The 11,994-nt window shown below is 41.7% G+C and overlaps 1 protein-coding gene across 1 annotated transcript in view; it reads left to right on the forward strand.

The window, feature by feature from the left end:
• Positions 1–11,994, forward strand: part of LOC121877896 — a 41,424-nt gene that overhangs the window by 16,637 nt on the left and 12,793 nt on the right. Inside the window, exon 2 of the mRNA XM_042383843.1 lies at positions 5,297–5,510. Coding sequence (XP_042239777.1) covers positions 5,297–5,510 — 214 coding nt within the window. The remainder of the gene's footprint in view (positions 1–5,296; positions 5,511–11,994) is intronic.

Genomic DNA, 11,994 nt, shown 5'->3' on the forward strand with positions numbered 1-11,994 from the left:
GGAAGAAGGAGGAAGGAGGAGAGAGAGAGGAATGAGGAAGAGGAATGAGGAGAGAGGAGGGAGGTAGAGAGGAGGGAGGGAGGTAGAGAAGGAGGGAGGGAGGTAGAAGGAGGGAGGGAGGTAGAGAGGAGGAATGAGGTAGAGAGGAGGGAAGTAGAGGAGGTGGGAAGGAGGGAGGGAGGTAGGGAGAGGAGGGAGGGATGAGGTAGGGAGGGAGTAGGAGGAAGGGATGAGGTAGGTAGAGAGAGGAGATAGGGAGAGAAGGAGGGAGGGAGAGAAGGAAGGGAGGGAATGAGGTGAGGAGGGAGGGAGGGAGGGAGGTAGAGAAGGAGGGAGGGAGGTAGAGAGGGAGGGAGGGAGGTAGGGAGAGAAGTAGAGGAGGTGGGAGGAAGGGAGGGAGGAGGATGAGGTAGGAGGGAGGAGAAGGAGGGAGGAGGTAGAGAGGGAGGGAGGGAGGGAATGAGGTAGAGGGAGGAAGGGGAGGTGGGGAGGAGAGAAGGAGGGAGGGAATGAGGTAGAGGAGGGAGGTAGAGAAGGAGGGAGGAGGGAAGGAATGAGGTAGGGAGAGAAGGGAGGGAGGAGAAGGGAGGGAGGAAATAAGGTAGAGGAGGGAGGTAGGGGGAGAGGAGGGAGGGAGGTAGGAGAGAAGGAGGGAGGTAGGGAGAGGAGGTAGGGAGGTAGGGAGGGAGGGAGGAGGTAGGGAGAGAATGAGGGAGGAGGGAGGGAGGGAGGTAGAGAAGGAGGGAAGGAATGGGAGTAGGTAGAAGGAGATAGGGAGAGAAGGAGGGAGGGAGGGAGAGAAGGAAGGGAGGAATGAGGAGAGAGGGGAGGGAGGGAGGGAGGTAGGTAGAAGGAGGGAGGGAGGTAGAGAGGGAGGGAGGGAAGTAGAGGGAGTGGGAGGGAGGGAGGTAGGGAGAGAGGGAGGGGAATGGGGTAGAGGGAGGAGGTAGAGAAGGAGGGAGGGAAGGAATGAGGTAGGTAGAGAAGGAGGTAGGGAGAGAAGGGAGGGAGGGAGAAAGGGAGGGAGGAATGAGGTAGAGAGGGAGGTAGGGAGAGGAGGGAGGGAGGTAGGGAGAGAAGGAGGGAGGGAATGAGGTACAGAGGGAGGGAGGTAGGGAAGGAGGGAGGGAGGGAGGTAGGGAAGGAGGGAGGGAGGGAGGGAGAGAAGGAGGGAGGAATGAGGTACAGAGGGAGGGAGGTAGGGGAAGGAGGGGAGGATGTAGGGAGGAGGGAGGGATGAGGTACAGAGGGGAGGGAGGTAGGGAGAGGAGGGAGGGAGGGAATGAGGTACAGAGGGAGGGAGGGAGGGGCACCATGGATCAATAAGGCAGTACACAGCGTCAGCCAGGCCGTCACCACCTGTTGTCTACGTTACCTGGCACCGTTGTTTATATTAGCACTCTGTTGTATATATTGGCACCCTGTTGTTTATATTGTTCCTGTTGTTTATGTTATTGGCACCCTGTTGTTTATGTTAGTTGGCACCCTGTTGTTTATGTTAGTTGGCACCCTGTTGTTTATGTTAGTTGGCACCCTGTTGTTTATGTTAGTTGGCACCCTGTTGTTTATGTTAGTTGGCACCCTGTTGTTTGTTTGTTGGCACCTGTTGTTTATGTTGTTGTTTGTTGTTTATGTTAGTTGGCACCCTGTTGTTTATGTTAGTTGGCACCCTGTTGTTTATGTTAGTTGGCACCCTGTTGTTTATGTTAGTTGGCACCTGTTGTTTATGTTTGTTGGCACCCTGTTGTTTATGTTAGTTGGCACCCTGTTGTTTATGTTTGTTGGCACCTGTTGTTTATGTTAGTTGGCACCTGTTGTTTATGTTAGTTGGCACCTGTTGTTTATTAGTTGGCACCCTGTTGTTTATGTTTGTTGGCACCCTGTTGTTTATGTTAGTTGGCACCCTGTTGTTTATGTTAGTTGGCACCCCTGTTGTTTATGTTAGTTGGCACCCTGTTGTTTATGTTAGTTGGCACCCTGTTGTTTGATGTTAGTTGGCACCCTGTTGTTTATGTTAGTTGGCACCCTGTTGTTTATGTTAGTTGGCACCCCTGTTGTTTATGTTAGTTGGCACCCTGTTGTTTATGCTAGTTGGCACCTGTTGTTTATGTTAGTTGGCACCCTGTTGTTTATGTTAGTTGGCATCCCTGTTGTTTATGTTAGTTGGCACCCGTGTTGTTTGTTAGTTGGCACCTGTTGTTTATGTTAGTTGGCACCTTCCTGTTTTTTGTTGTTGGACCCTTGTGTTGGTTGTTTATGTTTGTTGGCACCTGTTGTTTATGTTAGTTGGCACCCTGTTGTTTATGTTAATTGGCACCTGTTGTTTATGTTAGTGGCACCCCTGTTGTTTATGTTGTTGGCACCTGTTGTTTATGCTAGTTGGCACCCTGTTGTTTATGTTAGTTGGCACCTGTTGTTTATGTTAGTTGGCACCCTTGTTGTTTATGTTAGTTGGCACCCCTGTTGTTTATGTTAGTTGGCACCTGTTTGTTTATATTTGTTGGCACCCCTGTTGTTTATGTTAATCTACAATCTGTTGTTGACTCAAATTGGAAAGAGAGAGGGAGAGGGGAGGAAGGGAGAGGCAAGGAGAGAGGGAGGAAGACAGATGGGGAGAGGGGAGTAATTAGAGAGGAAGAGAGGGAAGATGGGGAGAGAGGAAGCATAAAGTAATTACCACACACACACACACACACACACACACACACACACACACACACACACACACACACACACACACACAGAATATGAGAGAAAAAATATTATATTTAAAAGTGCATAAATAAACATATGAAAGGAGAGATATAGGGGAGGGCAGTGGTAAAGGGAGCACTACAAGTGAGAGGGATGGAGAGGGAGGGAGGGGGGAGGACTGGTGTGGTGGAGGCAGTGGTAAGCGTTTTTGACGGGTTAGGTTAATGTTAGGTTAGGGTAAGGTAGCGTTTGCTTAGATTAATTAAATGTTAGGATAGTTAATCTTAATATTAATCTAGGTTAATTAGAATAGGTTAGGTTAGGTTAATTTCACGTTACGGGGAGTTAATCTTTAGGCGAAATAAACTGAAGGGCTATTGTTGAGGTGCTGATGGGTGATGTGTGTGTGTGTGTGTGTGTGTGTGTGTGTCTCTGTTTCTTTACGGTCAATCTGCGTCATATTGGAAAAGGGTTTAGCAATCGTACACTGTGGTCCACTGTGGTACACTATGCTCCTCTGTGGTACACTATGGTCCACTGTGGTACACTGTGATACACTAGGATCCACTGTGGTACACCACAGTCACTGTGGTACACTTTGGTCCACTATGATACACTACGGACCACTGTGGATACCATGACCCACTGTGATACCTCAATACATCACAGTTCACTGCGGTACACTCCGGGCCTTTCCGGTTCACTGCGATACGACAGTCCTGGCCCGGAAGAGATTGATTGTTCAAGATACCTCAACCAGGTGAGGTAATTTCACGGTGAGAGGACGGGCGGCAGAGATGGAGAGATGGAACAAAGAGAGAAAAGAAAGAGGAGAGATAGTGAGTGAATAAGAGAGAGAGAGAGAGAGAGAGAGAGAGAGAGAGAGAGCACTGTGCACCTGTTATAATCAATACTCATTTGCACACATGAATATTCAGAGCAGGTAACCTCCCCTCCAGGTAAAGTGTTAAATAGATAAACAGATGCGTAAATTGACCTCTGTTTTTACCACAGCGTCAGTAACAATAACAACAACACATGATAACGGTAATAGTGGTAATAACAAGTGATGATAATAACAACAATAATAAAATAATAATCATACTGCAATAATAATAATAATAATAATAATAATAATAATAATAATAATAACAATAATACTGCAATAATAATAATAATAATAATAATAATGATGATAATAAAAATAATAATAATCATAGTGCAATAATAATAAATAATAATAATAATTAGTAACCGCCATTCAGGCGGTTAAAGGATTTATTGAAACTTGTGACGTTGGACTCAAACATTATAATTTGGTCAAACCTGTTGAATACATTTCATTTTAGTATTTCACATAAGTCATACATAGGCAATCACATAAATGTTTAATCCAATACAGTATATATATTTACATAACAATCATAGCTATGTAATTAGTTTAATCTTAACACTTACAAAGAGTACTTAAGTTTCCATATTTTTATGTTGTCACAATGATAAACGATGCAATGGACACAGTCTACCTGTGTACACAATAAATACAAGTTAAACTTACGTGTTGAAAGTCTTCAGGAGAAACAGGTTAGGTGTTGGTGGTGTGATGGGGATAGCTAAAGTGAAGCTGGGCACCATATAATCAAGTTGGCCACTTCAAACTCGCTGTGTCAGGCGTATTATACGCAAACAAGCTCACCTCCCAACACCTCAACCTACTCTAGGTCTCTCATCTGCCTCCATCTCAACACTATATACTGTATACAGGCGGGCAGGCACGCCCAATAAACATGACATGAGTTACAGCCTAACATAACGTTTGTTTATGCGTCATCATAATTATGTACCGCTTGCGGTAACAATAATAATAACAGATATAGGTGAACGATACCACATAGCTTATCAAATCCCCCTAACCTAACCTAACCTAATCATACTGTCAAGGTATATGATTAATTTAGGGAAGGTTATGTGGGGTCTATAAGAGCTAGGAACTGTCTCTCTGCATCCCCCTAACATGGCCCTCTGGCATTATCACCCAGCGTCAGAGTCAGAGTGGCCAAATTTTTCCTTCCGTGTGTGTGTGTGTGTGTGTGTGTGTATTAAATTTCTTTCTCTCACATTAACGCTTCATTTGGTTCGGAATTCTCTATCCCATTGAAAGATACGAACACGTTATGGTGTATAGACTCCGTGTACAGTATATTGCCACGCCATCTTTGTGTAGTAGCTTAAACAGATGTATTTCCTCTTTGTGCTTATTCATCTTTATTACTCATTTCTCTTTCCCACCTTTCACCCCCTTCTGGCTATTCACAGACACATTCATGGCGTCTTTTGCCCAACTTCTAATTTATTTATTTATTTTTTACATTTCTTTGTAACCTCTCTTTCTCCTTGCTCTCCTCTCTCTCTCTCTCTCTCTCTCTCTCTCTCTCTCTCTCTCTCTCTCTCTCTATCATTTTAATCACATCTGCTTCCTCTGCATTTATTTTCTCCTCATTCATGCTCGGTTTACTGCATCGTTATTTTTCTCATATATTTTTTACTTATGAGGGAGAGATAAGAAAACACATCACACACATCTACCCTGATCTTCCTGCAGGTGGGGAGGTGGCGGAGGTGTGTTCAGAAGAAGAGCTGAGCTTCGCGTGTGACGGCGGCAGCCAGGGAAGACAAGAGTTGGTTATCAAGGAGGCTTGGCTTTACGGCGCCGCTTATATGACGAAGGAGGACCTTGGGCAGGGAGAGCAGTGCCACGTTCAGAGCTACAACTTACAGTACAAGAAGGGATCGTTCCTGCAGTACATCAACAAAAAGTGAGTACATTGAAGTGACAGGTCTAGCACATGTAATAAAAAGTTTAGTACATGAAGAGTGCTGTTTTAGTCCAATTCAACATAAAGTACAAGAAGGGGTCTTTCTGAAGTATATCTTCAGTACAAGTAAGGAACACTTGTACCGTATAAGATGGGTCTAATTTTTTTTTTTTTTACGGGGATTAGCCCACCCGGGCACAGGTCACTGACCCACATCAGGGCCCGGGGGGCGAAAATGTAATAATAATAATAATTCATAGTAAATAAAATTTAAAATAAAAAATAAAATAAAATATTAATGGTAATAATAACAACACTGTGATAATAATAAATACAAAGAAATGCAAGAATGAAAAAAACCCAGCGAGAAACGCTCTATGTATGTTGTTTTGTCATGTAATAGAAACAATTGAAACCCGACAATTGTGTGTAAATGAGGCAGAAAGTCAGATGAGCAACCTGGGACTTGGTCACAATTTTCGTGATGTCATATGGTAGCAGGGTCTACCATTAGACAACACATTATGCTTCCAATATCTTCCCAGGCGGTAGTACCTCCCTGTTCGGTAGCTGCCTACTACCTCAGAAGTACAGACACAATACAATATACAAAGTCCTCTCTTCCAGTAGTTTAAAACGTTTTGAGTATTAATAGAGTACAGTCCAGTGAGATTTGGACGGGAAGAATTTATTCGGTGGGAAACAGTCTCATATTACAGTATATATGTCCTGTGAGAAAGTATTCGGTAGGATTCCCAGCGTTAGAAAAGTGTCAGGCGTTTTTCCGTCTTGTTTTCCTTGCAGTGCATTGCAGCATTACCAGCACCACTAGACTTATAGTTCCCAAGCGCCATGCGTCACCCCTTCCCACCCATGACGCAGCAATAAAAACTGACACACACACAAACACACACACACACACACACACACTGCAGGGGCGGACCCAGGAATATCAAAAGGGGAGTCCAAGAAGTTGTGGGTGGGGGACCATGGCGAGCACAGCAAGCCCACCAATATCATGGGCATTTCGAGGCCATTTTGAAGCCATGTGCACTTGATATTAGGAGATATTCTGAAGTCAATTGTAATCATATTTTACCATACAAAAGCGCTTGAGTACAAAACTGCATTAAAAAAAATATTGGAATTTTCTGACGAGAAGGGGGATCCGGACTCCAGGACACCCCCCCGATCCGCCTCTGTATGCTGTCGCCGCATACAATAACAGACAGCATAACAACCAGCTGGCCACGACACCAGTATGGGAAAATGAGCCTTTAATGCATAGTTTAATCTGTTGTTGGTTCTCGAGTACACGCATTGCGTAGTCTAATGGTACACTGTTTTACTAGGGAAAGAAGCCTTAAATTAGGGCGAGTTATCATTGTGACACCCCAAAGGAAGACATTCTTGGGGTTTTGGGCGGGCCTTTGGTTTAGACTCGAAGTTTGAATCACGATATATTTCTTTTGTCATTCGAACTTTATTTGACATAGTGTATACCTAGTATTTAAACAATTAAAAATATATTCTCACCAAGAAGCGTGAGAGGTAATAAGATAAATTGCGAGTTTTTATGAAAGGAGAGAGGGCGCGCGTTTAGTGGGAGGAGGGATGTGTGTTGAGGGGTCGTATGGTCCACAATGGTGCAGGTGGCCCGTGAACGCTGGCCTTTATAGCTCTATTATCCCCCGCTCCCCAGACCAAAAACGATTATCCCAGTTTGTCGGTTTATGTCTCCTTGTCCTCCTCTTCCCCTCACCCTGCCTGCTGGCTAATATTGCCTGTCATTGTCGACGAAATAATCTGACTTCTCTCCGCGGCTCAAGTTAGACATGGTAACTCGACAATTTTCGCGCGTGAAGGGAAAAATCATAAAAGTCAGCTGGTGTCGGTTTTGGTAACATCGTTTGGGGGACGGGGATCGTAAATATTGTTGACGTTCATTGTATGGTAGCTGGTTATTGCGACACATTTGCCGAGCGTTGCCATGTTATTAGGTTATTTTGGCGCACAAATTCCCCAGTTGATTGGAGTTTTGCTACCTGAATTTGACCGTATGGTTCGGTATATATTTTTGTTTTATGGTTAAGGAATTTGGCGATGTGATTTAATTTTTAGAGTATGTGACACAGGTGAATGAACCTGATTTTTGTATTAGTGAATTTCAATATTCTCCTTTTTTCTTTTTCTTTTTACGATATGCGAATTTTACGATTATGTTGGTTTCCTTTACAAAAACGGTACGATTATATGACTTCTGACAAAATTAAACAATGTAATTGTTGGCAACTGTAATTAGGATTCTTTAAAAAAAACTGATGGGCCCTTCAACTACGATGCAATAAAATCGGAAATATCATTCATTCAATTTCATCTGATTAGAAAACGTAAAGGATATTTGGTGAATGTTTGTACGATCAAGCACATATACATATATTCACACATGTGTACCTACAGTACATGTACAGTCGGGGTCAAAAGTCTTGAACACTTGACAGTATCTGGCATGTAAGTACCCGAAGATCTTAGGTATTAAGGAGAATTTTATCCCATTTTGTGGTTCAGGTATAATATGTGATGACAAGTAGTGTTATTAGTATATCCCAATCAAATATGTATAACTCAGAAGTAGATGCCAGATATTGCTAAGTGTTCAAGACTTTTGACCCCGACTGTACACATACAGTACATAGATACCAATATTTTACAATCACGAAGGCTTAGACAAACCATTTCTAGCTTTTATTGTTTATATGAATCGTTTATATATGTAGGTCTAGGTGAATCTTATTGTCACAAACCTACACGAATATTTTAGGCAGTTTGGCCAAGGATAACCGACACAACTTATTTCCAGTAAGGGACACTTTAGTTTAAATGTCTACAGCTTCTGTTCCCTAGCATCCACCCCTCCAAGTACTAACCAGACCCAACGTCACAGGTACACACGAATCATTTACTATCACAAGCTTATGCTAATAATACAATAAATTATAGATTTATGGGTCGCATATGATTATGGTCCTGGACCTCAATAATTTCCATTCCAAGTTGTTTCTCATCGTATTCAATAAGTAGAATCTTCCCTATTAGTGTCACAAAGGCCTTTTACATTGAGTTTGACGTCAAACTCCCTACTAACTGTGAACCTAGGCCTAACAAGTCAACATACGAGTCGAGTACCTTGTTAGAGCAGTAAGCGCCTCAAGTCACATAAGCCTATAAGTGTCGACTTACACAATCCCACCACAGTCAACCCTGTGGGCGCCCTATTGAGTGACCAGCGTCCATAACACCACCCTAGGCCTATAGAAATCCGCGCACAGAGAGGACGAATGCAATAAATCTATGGAGATGGTCGCGCACCATTCAGCGGGTCATCACAAACAATGTGCGCTTTATTGTGATTTGAGTTGCCCCAGCCATTCATTGAGAAGGAAAACGGCTTCACTCAAGTGCTCTCTCAGCACGGGTAAACTACTTCATCTTGGCTAACTTGTTCCATTCTACAGTATTGCTGTGCGTAAAGGGGTGTTTCTTCGTTGTTTAAACATATTATTGTTAAGTGGCATTTCCTCATAAGACGCTTTAGCCAGGTAGAGAGGCCTGCCAATACGTTATATTCCTCATTTAATTTTAATTAAAATGGCTTTAAACAAACGGCCTTATTCATTTATTTAATTATTATTTCTTCAAGAAATGGATCCATTCAAGAGCTCCCTTTGTGGACATTTTTACATAATGACCATAAATACCATAATCGGCGATAAGGTCCGTATCTCACCATTTTGTCCTGTACTAACACTGGAAAATGAAGATCATGATAAATTAAAGGAACGACAATTACACTGATATGTGGTAATTTACATGTGAAACTTATTGACTTAACATTATGGGGATACAAACGTAATCATTATCTTGCAAAATCCGATACATTTTTAGCTGCCTTAAGTTTTAATTCGCCTTTCCTGACCTAACTGATGAATGTTTTCCGAGTGAGGAATTATTATATTTACCACGGCACAACCCAATAATCAATACTTGTGACGTGACGTGAAATTAGTATCATAAACTTTACTAAACCAATTTACCTGAACCCATAATTTAAAATATTAAATTAATCTAATATTCTTATTATGCCAAATCGATGGTGAATTTTAAGGAAATAGAGGGTTTAATAAATACGTGATGCAGGATATAGAATGGCAAGGAAAACAATGATCAGATTCTAGAAAATTCTTACGCTATTTATTTTCCTCTTGTTCGCTGGATAAGACATTACGATAGTCAGGGTGCAGTTTTGACGCCTCATTTAGCAGCCTTTTTTTTTTACTTTCTCAGCAATACAATAATTTGGGTCTTTAGTATTATTATTATTATTATTATAAGGAGGGGTCCGACTAATTACCCAAATGAACCCAAATGTAGCCGCAATGAAGTCAAATGATGGTCCTACAAGCGTAAATCGGGCTGTGAATCACTTCTCGATTAGTATTTGGTGTCATAAAGTCACAAAAAATTGGAAAACTTAATTTAATCTGAGTTCATAGATCGAGTGCATGTACCTAACCTAACTCAACTCAGATTAAATTAAGTTTACCAATTTTTTGTGACTTTATGACACCAAATACTAATCGAGAAGTGATTCACAGCCCGATTTACGCTTGTATGACCATCATTTGACTTCATTGTGGCTACATTTGGGTAATTAGTCGGACCGCATAAATTAAAAAAGGAGTATAGGGAAGTCCCTATATTCCTTGATAAGCTACTGTCATCCGTTTGGTCCCAGAAATCTGTTTATGTTTTGTTTTTAATGCTAGAGACTGTTAGTTAATTAATGGAAAATATCCAAGAGGGCCACCAGACTGGTATCCAGGAAGAATATTATGCCTGCAGTTGCCAAGCTTATACCAAGCTATAGGCGGGCAAGGGGTGTCTTATTAGAACCTGCAACAGTCTCGGGTTAAAGAAGCAACACGTTCAGAAAATTGCCAGGGTAATTTTTTGGGGGGAGTGAGAGTTGTGAACTCTTGGAATAATCTGCCTAGTACCAGAGTGTTGTAACGGTACCGAGTGTGAGCTCATTCAAGACCAGACTTGACCAATACTGGCGAGTAAATTTCACTTGTTGCGCAAATCAATAGTTTCTGAGATAAGCCCCCTCCCTCCATCTCAGAATCTAGAGATTTGCTGTAAAAATCAAAGTAAAAAGTGTTCAAAACACATCAAAAACCACTGAAAAAACAGTTTTGAATTTAACCTAATCTAACCTAACCGAACAGGGTGGGGGCACAGTCGTTGAGTGTGTACCACCACATAAGAATATACATAATAAAATTTTAAATATCTCGCTTATGGGTAATTAGCGCCAGAAATGCCACTGAAGAAAAATGTCTTGGAATAGTCAAAATTACTGATTGCAACTATAAAATTCCCGCGATTCGTTTAGTGGCAAACTGGCAACAAGTGAAATAATAGACACAGCGCAGGTACAGATTCATTCACGGCAACAGTGTGTAGAGACGTAATCGACCTCCCAAGCCAATAGCAGGCCGATCAGTGGCGAAGAGTACGAGTTTAAAGTACAACTGGTGTAATGGAGGTAAGTTTGTGGCGGCAGACAGGTCGTATCAACCCACACCACACAAGTCTTAACTTCCAGTGCGGCAAAAGTTAATGCACTCACGCCAACACATCATGCTGGCCAGTATTGTGTTTGGGAGGAGAGTTTTACTTAAAATAATGAGAGCGAGCGAAGCCTATCATATAAACGTAGTGTCGGTAGGAAAGAAACTTCAACTCGCAAGACTTACAAGAATCAATTACTGTATAATTATCACTCAGTAAACACTTGGCACCCTAAAAAAATATCTTAGTGAGGCGTAACGTTAGTTGTAGGAGCATTAATGACCGTACAGTAATGGATACACCCCATTTCGTCACCAATCCGTTTCATCTCCATCCGTTGTCACCAACCCGGTTCGTCACCAAACCCCATTTCGTCACCACTAACAGCCGCTGGTATTCGTGACAAATTGTAAGTTATTATTTTACACGAATAGAAATTACACATGTATACAGACGATTCGAGAAGTATGTTATTATTATACATGAATATTAATTATTTAATAAAGAAAACTATTAAAACATTGGTAAATAAACAAAACACAGAACAAATGAAGAATTATTGTGTTCTTAACTTCTTACTATACATGAATATTAATTGTTTAATAAAGAAAACTATTAACATTGGTAAATAAACAAAATACAGAACTGAAGGTGATTTGACACCAGAGCGCAAACCACCGAGCAGCAAAGAACAATCTCGCTCTACCTTCTTCTTAACAGAGAAGTTTCAATGGTTGATTTGAAATTACAACTTGTGCTGAGCACAAGCTAAAATCGTGTACAAGAAAAGCAAATCATGACAAGCAAGTCCATCTCTAAAAGCTGTGGGATGAATATGAAGAAAAAATAT

The sequence above is a fragment of the Homarus americanus genome, unplaced genomic scaffold (genome assembly GCF_018991925.1).
Source record: "Homarus americanus isolate GMGI-L3 unplaced genomic scaffold, GMGI_Hamer_2.0 scaffold24523, whole genome shotgun sequence".
In the NCBI taxonomy this organism is placed as follows: domain Eukaryota; kingdom Metazoa; phylum Arthropoda; class Malacostraca; order Decapoda; family Nephropidae; genus Homarus; species Homarus americanus.